The sequence below is a fragment of the Pelophylax lessonae genome, assembly GCF_965119305.1.
Source record: "Pelophylax lessonae genome assembly, chromosome: 5".
In the NCBI taxonomy this organism is placed as follows: Eukaryota; Metazoa; Chordata; class Amphibia; order Anura; family Ranidae; genus Pelophylax; species Pelophylax lessonae.
In genome coordinates, this window is record NC_138772.1 from 538,486,095 (window position 1) to 538,504,291 (window position 18,197).

An 18,197-nucleotide genomic window follows, 5' to 3' on the forward strand; every position below is an offset into this window, starting at 1 on the left:
TGTATTATGATATTTTGATGCAATAATGTAGGAATAGTGTTTTTTTTTTTTTTGCATTACATGACATATGATTCACTGGAAGGTGGAAAGAATAGAGTGACTCATTGTATCATATTATGGATGATGGTGAAGCCGTGCTATGAACATGCTATACATTGTGACATTCCCAATACAAAGCCATGTACAGCCTGGAGAGGGATCATGCTAAGCTCACACGGGGACAATTCACAGAACCTCGCCTGCTGAAATCCTGATCATGAATATATTAATAGTTACCGTCTGTATACATATGTAAGTGCTGTGACACCATGAGAAGCAGCTTCCCGTCACCTACCGCAACGCCTGGCTCCCCGTCCACTCCAGGCAAACCACCTTCTCCTTTTTCTCCCTGACAAAGAAAAAAGATGGTAAGATTCTCCACACAATGAACAAAACAATTATATTTCTATATATATATATATATACACACATACATATACATATATATATATATATATATATACACATAGACGCAGCTTGAAGTTTGTGGGCCCCGATGCAAAAGTTGACCTGGGGCCCCCAACTACCACCCACCGCTTTCACCGTGCACCAAGATACTCCAAGTGGCTAAAGAGTTATTTTAGATCTTTAGGGCTCTTTCAGACGGCCGCTCCGCTGTTTCTGTCCGCTGCGGGACTTTTTTTTTTTTTCACGGAGCGGATGACATTTGTGTCATCCGCTCCGTGTGCCCGCATATCATCCCATCCGTTTGCGGATGATATGCGGACATAATGTAAGTCTATGGGCATTGCGGATGTCAGCGGATGACACCGCTGACATCCGATTTTCCTTCCTTTCCGTTTTCTGAACGGATGAAAAAATGGGTTCTGTTCCGTTCCAAAAAACGGAACAGAACTGAAAGGAAGAAAATCGGATGTCAGTGGATGGTATTCCGCAGTGCCATTGACTTGCATTATGTCCGCAAATCATCCGCAAAAAAATAGGATGATTTGCGGACATACGGAGCGCCCGTGTGAAAGGGCCCTTACTCTATATTACCAAAAGTATTTAGTAAAGTATTTACAAGCACAAGAACTTTAATGGCACCTCAGTCTTAGTCCATATGGATAAATGTTGAGTTGGCCCACCATTGGCAGCTATAATAGCTTCAACTCTTCTGGGAAGGCCGTCCACAAGGTTTAGGAGTGTGTCTATGGGAATGTTTGCCCATTCTTCCAGAAGCCCATTTGTGAGGTCAGAAAGGTCCAAAGAGACATGGATGAGCAAGTTTGGGATGGAGGGACCTATTTGTTATTAGTGGGAGCCTGCTGCTACTGAACATTCAGGGATACTGCCGATAAACATTTGATCCACCATCCATGTGTTATTACCGAGAGACTGCTACTGCATATTTGAGCCACCATCCATCTGTTCTTACTGGGAAGCTGCTACTGAACATTCGATCCGCCATCCATTTGTTATTACTAGAAGGCAGATCCACCATCTGTTTGCTAAATCTGGGAAGATACCACTGATAATTTGATCCACCATTCAAGCCACCATCCATTTGGTATTACTGGGAGGCTGCTACTGAACATTCGAACCACCATCTGTTTGTTAATACTGGGAGGATACCACTGATATTTTGATCCACCATTTATTTGTTATTACAAGGAGACTGCTACTGAACATTTGATCCCTCCTCCATTTTAAGTTACTGGGAGGCTGCTACAGTACATCCGGAAAGTATTTATATACTTTTTCCACATTTTATTATGTTACAGTCTTAGGCTCCATGTACACGGGACGTTGTTAAAAGTCCCTTTGAATGCTGGAATTTTTAGGACGTTTGAAACGTCCGTTCAGTCACGTTTGTACCCGCGTTTAGCGGGCGTTTAGCAGCGTTTGTGGGCGTTTGCGTTTAGAAGCGTTCCTAGAGGTCATAAAAATTATTCCCCTTTAAAATGGAAAAACGCGAACGCTAAACGCGGGTCATCGCGTTCGGACGCGTTTGTGCGTTTGAAATGCCGGGAAACACACGTTCGAACGCAAATAATTGCGTTCTAAAAACAGTCCCTGAACGCAACTGCCTGCAAATGACTGTAAACGACCTGGTGTACATGGACAGATAAGATAAAATGTAGATGGGTTCAGGGGCTTCTGAAAAAAACGCCCAACTGCTCCTAAACGCCCATTTCCAGCGTCCCGTGTACATGGAGCCTTATTCCAAAATGTATTAAATTCATTATTTTCCTCAAAACTCTACAAACAATACCACATAATGACAATGTAAAAGAAGTTTGTTTGAAATCTTTGCAAATGTATTAAAAATAAAACAGTGATGTGCGGGAAGGTGAATAATCTGAATGACCTTTTTGCACACAAACTTGTGGTCTTGCTGCCCTCTCAGGACCAAAGGTATCCAACTATACTGAAAAACATAGGGGTGGGGTAGGAGGAGTGTGGGTGGTGTAGACCGGCTATATAACATGTTGGGAGCTGTTGGTGGGTCAGCAGTAGAGATGTATAGAACTGTTCGCCGGCGAACAGTTCCCGGCGAACTTAGCATGTTCGCGTTCGCCGCTGCCGGCGAACATATGCGATGTTCGGTCCGCCCCCCATAAGACATCATTGAGGCAAACTTTGACCCTGAACTTTACAGTCAGCAGACACATTTCCAGCCAATCAGCGTACCTCCCTCCCACACCCTCCCACCTCCTATAAATAAGCAAGGGCAGCATCCATCTTAGATCATTCTGAAGCAGTGTGTGTAGTGAGAGTAGGGAGAGAGCTGCTGCTGCTGCTGCTGCTGTTAAGCTAGGGACAGTTAGTCAGTGTTCCTGGTCTTGCAGTGTTCTTGGTCCACTACTGCTGTAATATCAGCACCCCAAAAAGCCCTTCTAAGGGCTGGTATTTGTGTTTTTTTTTTTTTTTTATATATATATATATATATATATATATATATATACCTAGCGTCCCCAAAAGCCCTTTTAAGGGCTGGTAATTGAGTTGTTTCTTCATATATATATATATATATATATATCTATATCTATCTAGTGTCCCCAAAAGCCCTTTTAAGGGCTGGTAATTGAGGATTTTTTTATTTATATATATACATATATATATATATATAGTGTCCCCAAAAGCCCTTTCAAGGGCTGGTAAGGTAATAGATTTTTTTCTTTATATATATATATATATATATATATATATATATATATATATATATATATATCTATTGTACACTGCAGTTGCCTGCCCGCTGTGTGTGAGAGGCCACAGACCTACCACAGACTGTACTGTGTGCACACCACACTCATTTCGGGTGGCACAGGCACAGTACCTGGCATTTTAAAAAATATTTTTTTTTCCTCTGTCAGAATTGCAGTGAGTGCTGTGTCAGGTCCACAGAGTGCACTGTACCCACTGCAGTGCACTGCCCACCACTGATATATATACGTTGGCACAGCATCTTGTTGCAATAAATTGAAAAAAAAAATATTTTTTATTATTGCAGTTGCCTGGGCTGCCAGTGACTGTCAGGTCCACAGAGTGTACTGTGCCCACTGCAGTGCCACTGTGTGCCCACCCACCACTGATATATAAGGTGGCACAGCAGCTTGCAAAGTAAAAAAAATATATATATTTTTTTAAATTGCAGTTGCCTGGGTGCCAGTGACTGCTGTCAGGTCCACAGAGAGTGTACTGTGCCACTGCCCACCCACCACTGATATATAAGGTGGCACAGCAGCTTGCAAAGTAAAAAAAATATATATATTTTTTTAAATTGCAGTTGCCTGGGTGCCAGTGACTGCTGTCAGGTCCACAGAGAGTGTACTGTGCCACTGCCCACCCACCCACCACTGATATATAAGGTGGCACAGCAGCTTGCAAAGTAAAAAATATATATATATTTTTTTAAATTGCAGTTGCCTGGGTGCCAGTGACTGCTGTCAGGTCCACAGAGAGTGTACTGTGCCACTGCCCACCCACCACTGATATATAAGGTGGCACAGCAGCTTGCAAAGTAAAAAAATATATATATATTTTTTAAATTGCAGTTGTCTGGGTGCCAGTGACTGCTGTCAGGTCCACAGAGAGTGTACTGTGCCACTGCCCACCCACCACTGATATATAAGGTGGCACAGCAGCTTGCAAAGTAAAAAAAAATATATATATTTTTTAAATTGCAGTTGCCTGGGTGCCAGTGACTGCTGTCAGGTCCACAGAGAGTGTACTGTGCCACTGCCCACCCACCACTGATATATAAGGTGGCACAGCAGCTTGCACTCATAGTACAACAGTAACAACACATTAAAAAAAAAATGACAGGCAGAGGCAGGCCACCCCGCAAGGGCCGTCGTGGTCGTGGTGCTGTGATTTCCTTAGGCCCTAGAATAATGCCCAGTGTTCAGAGGCCACCACAGACCCTGAACTCAAAAAATTCTGAGGCCATAGTTGACTGGCTTACACAGGACACCCAATCGTCTACAGCTTCCGCTCGGAACCCTAATGCACCATCCTCCTCCAGCTCAGCTTCGGGCACCTCTCAATTTACCACTCGCCAGCCCGCCGGCACCACCACCAACACTAGCACCACAGCCGCTTCACTTGATCCGTCAGAGGAGTTATTTTCACATCAGTTTGAAGAAATAAGTGATGCGCAACTATTAGTGCCAGAGGATGTAGATAACGGGGATATGTCTCAGTCAGGCAGCATTATACACATGGACGTACATTGTGATGATGATGATGTTGTACCTGCTGCTGCTGCCTTTGCTGAGTTGTCAAGTGAAGCGGCTGATGATGACGATGTGTCTGTGGATGTCACCTGGGTGCCTGCTCGAAGAGCAGAAGAAGAGGGGGAAAGTTCAGATGGGGAGACAGAGAGGAGGAGGAGACGAGTTGGAAGCAGGGGGAGGAGGTCATCGCAAGGAGCTAGTGGCGCAGTCAGACAGCATGTAGATTCGGCACCCGGGGTCAGCCAGACAGCACGCCAATCAACGCAAGCTGTTGCCACCACCAGAATGCCGTCCTTGCAAAGCTCAGCAGTGTGGCATTTTTTTTGTGTGTCTGCCTCTGATATCAGCGATGCCATTTGTAACCTGTGCCAAAAGAAACTGAGTCGTGGGAAGTCCAACACCCACCTAGGTACAACTGCTTTGCGAAGGCACATGATCTCACATCACAAACGCCTATGGGATCAACACATGAGTAAAAGCAGCACACAAACTGAAAGCCACCATCCTCCTCCTGGTCCAGCATCTTCAGCCACGTCAACCACTGCTGTCCTCCATGCCCCCTATCAACAACCCGCCCCTCCGCCTCTCACCTTCAGCAGTTCCTGCTTGTCACCTGCCCACAGTCAGGTGTCTGTGAAGGAAATGTTTGAGCGCAAAAAGCCAATCTCGCAGAGTCACCCCCTTGCCCGGCGTCTGACAGCTGGCTTGTCGGAACTCTTAGCCCGCCAGCTTTTACCATACAAGCTGGTGGAGTCTGAGGCCTTCAAAAAATTTGTCACTATTGGGACACCGCAGTGGAAGGTACCCGGCCGAAATTATTTTTCACAAAAGGCAATCCCCAACCTGTACTCTATTGTGGAAAAAGAAATCATGTCACGTCTGGCACACAGTGTTGGGGCAAGGGTCCATCTGACCACTGATAGCTGGTCTGCAAAGCACGGTCAGGGCAGGTATATAACGTACACTGCGCATTGGGTAAACCTGCTGGCGGCTGCCAAGCATGGAATGCGTGGCTCTGCTGCAGAGGAGTTGGTGACACCGCCACGACTTGCAGGCAGGCCTGCTGCCACCTCCTCTACTCCTCCTACTCCATCCTCTTTGCTAACCTCCTCGGCTGAGTCCTCTTCTGCTGTTGCGTCTTGCTCCACACCAACTGCACCCCCCCAGCTCCCCAGGGGCTATTCCACATGCCGGATACGACAGTGTCACGCTGTCTTGGGGTTGACTTGCCTGAAAGCAGAGAGTCACACCGGACCAGCACTACTGTCCGCCCTGAATGCACAGGTGGATCAGTGGCTGACCCCGCACCAACTGGAGATCGGCAAAGTGGTGTGTGACAACGGGAGCAATTTGTTGGCGGCATTGAATTTGGGCAAGTTGACACATGTGCCGTGCATGGCACATGTGTTGAATCTGATTGTGCAACGTTTTGTGCAGAAGTACCCAGGCTTACAGGACGTCCTCAAGCAGGCCAGGAAGGTGTGTGGCCATTTCAGGCGTTCCTACACGGCCATGGCGCACTTTGCAGATATTCAGCGGCGAAACAACATGCCAGTGAGGCGCTTGATTTGCGACAGCCCGACACGTTGGAATTCAACACTGCTAATGTTCGACCGCCTGCTCCAACAAGAAAAAGCGGTCAACGAGTATTTGTATGACCGGGGTGCTAGGACAGCCTCTGCGGAGCTGGGTATTTTTTTGCCACGCTACTGGACGCTCATGCGCAATGCCTGTAGGCTCATGCGTCCTTTTGAGGAGGTGACAAACCTAGTGAGTCGCACTGAAGGCACCATCAGCGACATCATCCCATATGTTTTTTTCCTGGAGCGTGCCCTGCGAAGAGTGCTGGATCAGGCCGTAGATGAGCGTGAAGAGGAAGAGGAAGAGTTGTGGTCACCATCACCACCACCAGAAACAGCCTTACCATCGATTGCTGGACCTGCGGCAACACTGGAAGAGGAGTGTGAGGAAGAGGAGTCAGAGGAGGAATGTGGCTTTGAGGAGGAGGAACACCAACCACAGCAGGCATCCCAGGGTGCTAGTTGTCACCTATCTGGTACCCGTGGTGTTGTACGTGGCTGGGGGGAAGAACACACCTTCAATGACATCAGTGAGGACGAGGAATTGGACATGAGTAGCTCGGCATCCAACCTTGTGCAAATGGGGTCTTTCATGCTGTCATGCCTGTTGAGAGACCCTCGTATAAAAAGGCTGAAGGAGAACGACCTGTACTGGGTGGCCACGCTACTAGACCCCCGGTATAAGCAGAAAGTCTGTGACATGTTACCCAATTACCGGCAGTCGCAAAGGATGCAGCAGCTACAAAATAAGTTAAAAACTATGCTCTACACAGCGTATAAGGGTGATGTCACAGCACAACGGGAATCCAACAGGGGAAGAGGTGAAAGTAATCCTCCTCCTACCACCACAACCACGCCGGCAAGGACAGGACGCTTTACAGACGTCTTGTTGATGGAGGACATGCGGAGCTTTTTTAGTCCTATGCATCGCCACAGCCCTTCGGGGTCCACCCTCAGAGAACGACTCGACCGACAGGTAGCAGACTACCTTGCCTTAACTGCAGATATCGACACTCTGAGGAGCGATGAACCCCTTGACTACTGGGTGTGCAGGCTTGACCTGTGGCCTGAGCTATCCCAGTTTGCCATTGAACTTCTGGCCTGCCCCGCTTCAAGTGTGCTGTCAGAAAGGACCTTCAGCGCAGCAGGAGGTATTGTCACTGAGAAGAGAAGTAGCCTAGGTCAAAAAAGTCTTGATTACCTCACGTTTATTAAGATGAATGAGGCATGGATCCCGAAGGGACTGACAGTGGGGGATGCATTTGACTAAAAAAGGCCTGGTGATGACTGAGATGCCTTGGCCTAAAAATGGTCCACACGCTGCTGTATATAATCATTCTCTGCATGCCGGATGACTTACGTGACGTCTCCGCCACCAACTATGGTTCAAGCAGCAATGTTTTAGTGCACTTTCTGCCTTAAAACCTCAATTTTTCAGGCCGCTGCTACAGCAGCGGCTGCAACAATACCTACTTTTTCATGCATGTGTACATGCCTAATTTTTCTGGCCTCTGGTGCTACACTGTGGCTGCAAAAAAACAAAAAACAAAAAAAAAGGCACATACATGTGTCAATTCCCCTTCGTGATCGTTACCTTGTCGTGGTGAAGGGGCTTGCGTATCACAATGAAGCGATCACCTCTAGGATTGTGTTGGCACACCCCAGATGATAAGGTCGTTGCTTCATTGTGTACAGACCAAAAGCGATCCGCAGGATAATTTTTCATAAAAAAAAACATTCATTTTCTTTCATTCTTTCTGCGGAGCTGGGTATTTTTTGGCCGCGTTACTGAATGCTCATGAACAATGGCTGTAGGCTCATGCGTCCTTTTGCAGAGATGACAACCCTGGTGGTCAGTCGAACCCAAGGCAACATCATCGACCTCATCCCATATGCGTTTTTTCTGGAGCGTGCCCTGCGAAGAGTACTGGATCAGGCTGTAGATGAGCATGAAGAGGAAGAGTTGTGGTCCTCATCACCACCAGAAGCAGCCTTGTCGTTGTCAATTGCTGGACCTGTGGCAACGCAGAGAGAGGAGTCTGAAGAAGAGAAGTCAGAGGAGGAAGGTGGCTTTGAGGAGGTGGAATACCAGCCACAGCAGGCGTCCCAGGGGGCTTGTTCTCACCTTTCGGGGACCCTTGGTGTTGTATGTGGCTGGGTGGAGGAAGAGACCTTCAATGATGTCAGTGAGGACAAGGAACGGGACATGGCTAGCTTGGTATCCAACCTTGTGCAAATTGGGAGTTTGCGGTTGTGCAAATGGACTGACTGACTGTTAAACGGGGAGTTTGGTCTGTCAGAGTTTGGTCTGTCACTGTGAAGCGGGCGACGGGCGTAACCCTTACACTACTTGACCGATAAAACATCATACCTGATCGTATTCACACACTGGATGTTTTAGTGCTGGTTTACACTGCCGCTACCACTAAAGTAGCGTCGCTTCCAGTGCGACTTTGGCGCGACTTAGCGCGACTTTGGCGCGACCTCATCGCGAGGCGACTTTTTATTTGGCCAATCACAATATCATGTTTTGTGACCGTCACCTAATTTCCTTTTCCTGTTTTTTGTTTTACATATTTCCCCATGTGTGCAGTGTTGTCTGTGTCATAGCTCAACTGATAGGCATGTTTGCCTTGGCATATCATATTTCAGCTTGCCAGAAAGAAAAAAAGACAGCTGGAAAGACACTGCATTAGTTTTCTACTAAAAATCATAAGAAAAATGCTGTTTTTTTTGGGTTGTGGACATACTACAGAGCTGAAACTTGACAGGTACACTTTTTAGACCCCCCAGACACTAAATACAAAAAATGACATGCCTGCCTAAAAAAATGCCCGATAAATGCCTGCAAGAGAAAAAGCCAGCCGCAGAGAAGCCGTATTCCTGAAAATATAAGAAAAATGCTGTTTTTTAGGGGTTCTGGACATGCTACAGAGCTGAAACTTGACAGGTACACTTTTGTGACCCCCCAGACACTAAATACAAAAAATGACATGCCTGCCTAAAAAAATGCCCGATAAATGCCTGCAAGAGAAAAAGACAGCCGCAGAGAAGCCGTATTCCTGAAAATATAAGAAAAATGCTGTTTTTTAGGGGTTCTGGACATGCTACAGAGCTGAAACTTGACAGGTACACTTTTGTGACCCCCCAGACACTAAATACAAAAAATGACATGCCTGCCTAAAAAAATGCCCGATAAATGCCTGCAAGAGAAAAAGACAGCCGCAGAGAAGCCGTATTCCTGAAAATATAAGAAAAATGCTGTTTTTTAGGGGTTCTGGACATGCTACAGATCTGAAACTTGACAGGTACACTTTTGTGACCCCCCAGACACTAAATACAAAAAATGACATGCCTGCCTAAAAAAATGCCCGATAAATGCCTGCAAGAGAAAAAGCCAGCCGCAGAGAAGCCGTATTCCTGAAAATATAAGAAAAATGCTGTTTTTTAGGGGTTCTGGACATGCTACAGAGCTGAAACTTGACAGGTACACTTTTGTGACCCCCCAGACACTAAATACAAAAAATGACATGCCTGCCTAAAAAAATGCTCGATAAATGCCTGCAAGAGAAAAAGACAGCCGCAGAGAAGCCGTATTCCTGAAAATATAAGAAAAATGCTGTTTTTTAGGGGTTCTGGGCATGCTACAGAGCTGAAACTTGACAGGTACACTTTTGTGACCCCCCAGACACTAAATACAAAAAATGACATGCCTGCCTAAAAAAATGCCCGATAAATGCCTGCAAGAGAAAAAGCCAGCCGCAGAGAAGCCGTATTCCTGAAAATATAAGAAAAATGCTGTTTTTTTGGGGTTCTGGACATGCTACAGAGCTGAAACTTGACAGGTACACTTTTGTGACCCCCCAGACACTAAATACAAAAAATGACATGCCTGCCTAAAAAAATGCCCGATAAATGCCTGCAAGAGAAAAAGACAGCCGCAGAGAAGCCGTATTCCTGAAAATATAAGAAAAATGCTGTTTTTTAGGGGTTCTGGACATGCTACAGAGCTGAAACTTGACAGGTACACTTTTTAGACCACCCAGACACTAAATACAAAAAATGACATGCCTGCCTAAAAAAATGCCCGATAAATGCCTGCAAGAGAAAAAGACAGCCGCAGAGAAGCCGTATTCCTGAAAATATAAGAAAAATGCTGTTTTTTAGGGGTTCTGGACATGCTACAGAGCTGAAACTTGACAGGTACACTTTTGTGACCCCCCAGACACTAAATACAAAAAATGACATGCCTGCCTAAAAAAATGCCCGATAAATGCCTGCAAGAGAAAAAGACAGCCGCAGAGAAGCCGTATTCCTGAAAATATAAGAAAAATGCTGTTTTTTAGGGGTTCTGGACATGCTACAGAGCTGAAACTTGACAGGTACACTTTTTAGACCCCCCAGACACTAAATACAAAAAATGACATGCCTGCCTAAAAAAATGCCCGCTAAATGCCTGCAAGAGAAAAAGCCAGCCGCAGAGAAGCCATATTCCTGAAAATATAAGAAAAATGCTGTTTTTTAGGGGTTCTGGACATGCTACAGAGCTGAAACTTGACAGGTACACTTTTGTGACCCCCCAGACACTAAATACAAAAAATGACATGCCTGCCTAAAAAAATGCCCGCTAAATGCCTGCAAGAGAAAAAGCCAGCCGCAGAGAAGCCATATTCCTGAAAATATAAGAAAAATGCTGTTTTTTAGGGGTTCTGGACATGCTACAGAGCTGAAAATTGACAGGTACACTTTTTAGACCCCCCAGACACTAAATACAAAAAATGACATGCCTGCCTAAAAAAATGCCCGCTAAATGCCTGCAAGAGAAAAAGCCAGCCGCAGAGAAGCCATATTCCTGAAAATATAAGAAAAATGCTGTTTTTTAGGGGTTCTGGACATGCTACAGAGCTGAAACTTCACAGGTACACTTTTTAGACCCCCCCAGATGCTAAATCCAAAGAAATTTTTTATTTTTATTTTTTTTTAATTTTTCCAATAATTGGCTCTCTATCAAAAAATTATAATTTTTAAGAACTTTTTTTTGCCCTCTCCGGCATGCCACAGTCCAGGTGTTAGTCCCCTTGAAACAACTTTTCCATCACTATTGTGGCCAGAAAGAGTCCCTGTGTGTTTTAAAATTCGCCTGCCTATTGAAGTCTATGGCGGTTCGCCCGGTTCGCCGGTTCGCGAACATTTGCCGATGTTCGCGTTCGCCGTTCGCGAACCGCGAATTTTAGGTTCGCGACATCACTAGTCAGCAGCACTTTTGGCTCTGAGGAAGAGGATCCTCTCTCGAAACACATCAGCCAGACCATTTTGAATACCAGCAGTTCAAGAGTATCCTGGAGGCGATTAGTCTCTAATTTCTACATGTGTGTATACATCTTACGTTTGAGAGTACAATGTGTGCTACCTTTTTGGATTTTAATAAACTCTTTTAGTGGTAATGCACGAGGTTGGTGCTTCCTTCTCTTGTTGTTGTTTATCAGGTCACTACTCATAGCGGTAGGAGAACCAATTATATACCAGCAGCTCCTGTAGAGGGAGTGCTTGAGTACCTTTATTCTTATTGATGTAGGACAGCCCTGAAGTGAGAATGTGTTCCAGCAGAACTCAGCGCGTGAGCTCAGCAGGCATTGTACACTATTGCCTGTTTACATGAATATGAAGATTTGTATTATGATATATTGCATTTTATACTTTTTGCGTTATTTGGATCATAGAGCTCCCGTAAGCTGCTCCCAGATAACAAAAGAACCATTTCAAATATGGAATAATACAACAAGGAAGGGACATTAAAACCTCTTTTCATAAGCAGTCATCTGAGACACTTAGCAAAATTTCAATTAGAACACAAAAGATCCTTTAAATGCCGCCAGGATCCAGAATGCTCACAGATTGGGCAGAATTGAAACTCCGCCAGCCGCCACTTATTTGTGCTAAAGAACAAAAAAAAAAAATCCTCATTAGACAACGCCATATCTATCCCGTAATGACATTCATTAACAGGGTGCCAAAAACACAGACGAGAGCTCAATGGAGTCGTATGGCCCATTACCGGCCGTCGTATCCCCCGCGCTCTGCACTGAAGGCACATTTCTCAGCGCGGGAAACTTTCAGCGGAAGGCAGCGAGCTCCCGGCCAGGAGGCCGAAATCAGTTTCCACTTGAATAAGCTGATTGAAATTCATTTCTCTTATCTTTTAAGCTGAGAACTTTCCTATTCGTTAGTAAAAAGATATAATAGCGGCTTTAATGATCTCCCATACTTTAGCTGTATTACAGGTGCCATAGGACGTTATGTTTGCAGCTTTTCTCAATACAGTTAAAAGAAGGACTCTGGTCCAAGTGAAAATAAGAATTAAAATTGAAGCGCCACACCACTGCTAAGCAGGGGCTGACTGGCCACCTTCGGCCCAGGGGGCAAGTACAAACCAGAGGCCCATGGTGCAGCGACTCGCCCCCCTCCCAATCTCCCTCTTCCTGGCCTCCTCCTGACCCCCATTCCAGGCTGAAGCTTTGCGCTAGGTACTCTCTACTCACTGGCCGACTAATGGTTCCCGACCTGGCTACCAGGGGGAAGTTGAGGGGAGCTGGGACAGCTTGGTCGGAGGGTCACCAGGGGAGGAGTGTCTCCAGTGGGGCATAGAACCGACCTCTGCTCAGACACAGTTTACACCATCCATGCTGTCCTTGTCTTCATCCTGCACTCAGTAGGTCAGCTGTGGGACCTTTTTACTTCTCTTCACCAGGAGTCCTTTAGGCATGTCTGTGACAGAAGCGGTGCAGCCTTTTTACAAGGCATCTGAGCGGTATGGGGGGCAATTGCCCCCCTGCCCCCTGGGTCTGTCCTCCTCTGCTGCTAAGAGTTCCAGATACAACTTTATTCCATTAAAAGTTAGGGGGACAATCCAAAAAAGCCAACGCATTTCAAGAGTTCAAGAGCCCCCTTTATCAGGGCTTGACCTGACGACTCAGGTAATCCGCTTGCCAATTCTCCACACCGGGGATGTGGACCGCGGAAAGAGCCGGAAAATTGTGTTCCCCCCAAACCAGAATTTCAGCCACCTTCTTTGTTGCCAGGGCACTCCTGGTGCCCCCTTAAAGATTGATGTAAGCCATGGCTATGGCATTGTCCGTCTGGACCCAAACCAGGGTGCGGTTCAGCCGACTTGTCCAGTGAAGTTGGCAGAGCTTGATCGCCCTCAGCTCCAGGATATTAATCAGCAAGGAAGACTCCTCTGTCGTCCAAGTTCCCTGGGCACAGAGCTTTCCCAGCACTCCACCCCAGCCTGACAGGCTGGCATCCGTGGTGACCACCATCCAAAACACTGGCAGGAAGGACTTGCCTTGTAATAGTACAGGGAATTGGAGCCACCAAGAGAGAGCAGACTTTGTGAGATCGCTCAACCAAATCTTCTGGTCCAAAGACCAAGGATCTTTGTTTCAATTTTGACAGAATCTCTTTCTGCAGCTGTCTCGCGTGAGACTGGGCAAACAGGATCTCTTTGAAGGTCGAGACCATCAGATCCAGGGCCCTCATGCAAGCCCGCAAGGAGGACTGATCGGCCTCCATCAGCAAACTGACCGCCCCTTGCAACTTCTGAAGCTTGTCCAAGGGCAGGAAGACCCTCGCCAGAGCAAAGTCAAGGATCAGCCCCAGATAGGTGACCTGCACAGACGGAGTCAGGGCAGATTTGGCGACATTGATCGTCCACCCGAATTCCTGAAGGGTCCAAATGGTGATGGAGACGTTGTCCAGCAGATGCAAATGGGAAACTGCTTGCAACAGGAGACCATCCAGACACCCCACAATGGGGATACTCAACAATGGGGATACCTCGTCAATGCAACAAGGCCAGCTAGTACCTTAGTAAAAACTCTGGGAGCCGAGGCGAGACCAAAGGGTAACACCACAAATTGAAAGTGCTCCTCTGCCACCGCAAAGAGGAGGAATCGCTGATGTCCCTCGAATATGGGGACGTGGGAATACGCATCTTTGAGTTCAATGGAGGCTAGAAAATCCCCTTGATTCAATGGTGCCACCACTGACCGAATGGACTCTATTCAAAACTTCTGCACCCAAACAAAGCAGTTGAGAGCCTTGAGGTCCAGGATTGGACGCACTTTGCCCTGCTTTCTGGGCACAGTGAAAAGGTTTGAATAGAAACCTCGAGAGCGTTCCTGTCGGGATCACTCCTTGAGCCAGGAGATCTCGCACAGCCTTCCGCAGATCCTTCAAACGCTCCGGAGACAGGTGAAGATTTGACTGAAAGAACCTGTCCCCTGGCCGGGAACGGAATTAGATCTTGTACCCATAACAAACCAGTTTGCAAACCCAATCGTCCTGAATGAAGGAAGTCCAGGGTTCCTGAAAAAAGCACAGATATCCATCCACCCCTGAGCCGGATGAGGGTGCCCCTTCATGCTGATGAGGACTTATCTGCTGCACCAGACTGACCAGCCTTGGTCTTGTCCCAGCGCTTTTTAGCACCTCCAGAAGTTCTGAACGAATTACCTTTTTCTTGCGCCCCGAAGGCAAGAAAAAAAAGTTTGTGAGCAGAAAAGGAGGGACCCCGCTTAGGACGGGGTGTCCTACCCTTGGGAGCTTGAGGAGCCAGTCAGTCCCTTGATCAACTCATCCAATGAGTCACCAAATAACTTGTCTCCCAGAAAGGGGAGATCAATTAAGGCCTTTTTAGAAGCTTGGTCAGCCGACCAGTTCTTCAACCAGATCACGTGTCTTAAAACAATGCTCAAGGCCGAGACCCTGGCCACCAGGGGAGCCACATCCATAGACGCATCGCACAGGAACACCAGAGCCTGGATCACCTGGTCCAACAGTTCAAGCTGATCCGGAGAAACAGTCTCGGGGTCCAAAGACTCCCGCAACCCCCTAATCCACGCCGTCACCGTCTGTGAAACCAACACAGACACAAAAACTGGTTTTAAAATGGAACCCGCCAGCACGTGAAGATGGCGGGAAAGGGATTCCACCCGCCTGTCCACTGGATCCGTAAAAACTGGGAAATCCTCAACAGCCACCAGGGTAGTTTTGTTCAATCTGGAAACTGGATAATTCACCCTAGGTGGCATCGTCCAACGGTTGCACCACTAACACATGCTTGACATGCCGCCACTGCTCATTCACAATATCGTGTAATAAGGTGTCTGGACAAGGGAAAACCTTGCCAGATTTATGAGACTTTTGGGAGCCAAAAGCCAACCTTGTCCCTGTCGGCGTGGGCTCATCAGCCAATTTTAAAGTTTCCCGCACTGAAATAATCAGGGCTTCCACGCGCTGCAGCTGAACAAGACAGGTCATCTTCACCTTCTGACTGCAAGGACAGCGACCCCTCAGGTAGGGGGGTGTCCGGGGCAACCCCATCAGCCTCTGAATCAGAGGACACCTCCATAGAAGGAGAAGGCAATGGCCGTTTTCAGCTATCAACCTTTTTCATGACTAAATCAACTTTAGTCACCAGGCTTTCCAGAGCAGCTAAAATCGTGGCCAGCGACTGCAATCTGGACTGTCCGGGAGTCGCACAGATTCCAGTTTCGGACTCCATAGTGCAAATCACAAAAACTGAGTACTGTCGCTTTAAGAGCGCCGAACGTGGTGTCTACCATCGATCGCAGTGGTCTGCAGGGAACCCCTTTAAATCAAACTGATAGCAGAAAGTGCAAGGATATGCCCGCAGAGACTCCCAATACATTACCACCTCATACACATTTCCTCCTGAATCTATCACAACATGGAGAAAGGCAGGAAGGGACCTCTGCACAGCAGCAGGAAATGACCACACAGGAAGTGATGTCGCCTGCTAGAGAAACACTGCCGAGTATAGCACCAGGGCTACACAAAGATGGACGCCCAAAGAAAGCAATAGGAAACTGCAGGGAAAATGGCTGCCCCATACAAGTCTTTGGGGAAAAAATCTCATTGCCCACATCTAAGATGGCGGCGCCCACAGCGCACCATGTGGCTAGGGACCGACACATGAAGGCCTCAGGAACCACAACAGGAACCAGCAAGCCCAAGGTACCATGTCATCCTCCCCCCCATAGCGCCAGAGCACACCCGCAAGGACAGGGAGAGGGAAGGACACACAGACCAGGTACCGGGCAGGCCAGGGGGATCTCTTGGGAGGCACAAGTCCCATTTTTCCCAGGGGAGGGCCCACATCCCCCGAAGGCCAGCAGGGGCAAAGGGGGACACAGTTACTCACCATACCATGGACCGGGTGGGCTCCGCTCCGGGCAGACTGCCTCCTACCTGAAGCGGGGATGCTGCTAGCCGATGGGCACTCTGTGACTCAGGGCATTCCAGGTCAATGCATCCCGGCCAGTCATCCGCTCGCAGGCTCGTCCCCCCTCCGGACCAGGGGGCACTGTCGTGACTAGGCGTAGGTCGGAACTTTAACCTGCTCACGTTCGTAGGCCAGACTGGGGGGACTATAACGATCTAGATTATCCAGTATGAAGCCCCAGCCAGCATCATTGCTTGTAGATCGCCAGGAAATTCTTCCCTGAACACTAGCTAGTAAGCGAGTAAAGAGAAGTTTCCCAGCACCCTACACCTAGATCCTACTCCTTCTCTAGGCAGAAACAAACGGATGTGCTGAATAGTGCAGTGGGGGTTTATGCCTAGAGGGACAGCCCCCTGGGCGTGTGTATTCAAATTTTACTGCCTAGACTACTCCTGATGGGAGGAGCATAAACCCACTCAGCTCATGGAGATGAGGCTGCGTCTGTCGAAAGGTAGGTTTTAACATGTGTGCAAAAAATTAAAAAATTGCCCTAGGCACTTGCATTAAGTCTAAGTTCTTTTTAACAGTTTTCTTTTCTTTCTTTCTGGAGGATTTTGGTTCCTGTAATTATACCTGTTGGTTTTGCAAGCAAGAACTTTATCATATACTTCCTGTGATAGGGTGACAACGCTTACTAAGTCCGTCTGCCTGGAGTTTGCATGTTCTCCCTGTGCCTGCGTGGGTTTCCTCCAGGTACTCCGGTTTCCTCCTACACTCCAAAGACATGCTGGTAGGTTAATTAGATCCTGTATAAAAAAAATTGTCCCTACTGTGTATGTATGTGAGTTAGGGACCTTAGATTGTAAGCTCCGTGAGGTCAGGGACTGATGTGAATGTACAATGTTTATGTAAAGCGCTGCGTAAATTGACAGTGCTATATAAGTACCTGAAATAAATAAAAGCAGTATCATCCTATAGCATGATCTGGACTACAGGGGGGTCACTTACTCAGCCCAGCCACCCTTCACAAAAAAGCCTTATATTTTGTTTCATAATACAAGACATTCTCCAATTGTACGAAGTGCAGGACCTGAAAGATGGCGGTGATCACTGTAGTAGCGCTGACTACTAAATGTATTGTCAGCTTAGCCAGTGGTCCCGCAGGTATGATGAGATATTCCTAGATACATTGTGCCAAGCTGGACCAATGTAATTATACAAGTTAGACCTGGGGCTCAGCTTTAACCGCTTGCCGACCGCCGCAAGTAGATTTACTGCGGCGGTCAGCCCCGGCCAGGCAGAGTGACGTTAATTAACGTCACTAGCCTGGGAGGGTCTGGGGAGCGAGCGCGCGCCCGTGGAGGCGCGCTCCCGCGCGGTCACGGACCCCCCCGCGCGTGTGACCGGCGGACCCGATGTCCGCCGGTCACTCGGCGATCGTCGGGGGAGAGGGAGAAAGTCAGGCGGCTTGTGTAAACACACTGATCAGACGGATCTACTATGTAGATCCGTTGATCAGTGTCCTTACAGCTCAAGCCACAGCCAATCACAGTAGAAAGCACGCCCCTAGGGACACACATAGCCCCGCCCTTTAAAAAAAAAGTTAACCCCTTCACTGCCAGTGTATTTTTACAGTAACAGTGCATATGT

At 47.4% G+C, this 18,197-nt stretch overlaps 1 protein-coding gene across 1 annotated transcript in view; it reads right to left on the reverse strand.

Moving 5' to 3' along the window:
* The window catches only part of COL22A1 (collagen type XXII alpha 1 chain), a 624,908-nt gene that overhangs the window by 231,553 nt on the left and 375,158 nt on the right, over window positions 1-18,197 (reverse strand). The window contains exon 24 of the mRNA XM_082257569.1: window positions 335-388. Within this exon, the coding sequence (XP_082113695.1) occupies window positions 335-388 (54 nt within the window). The remainder of the gene's footprint in view (window positions 1-334; window positions 389-18,197) is intronic.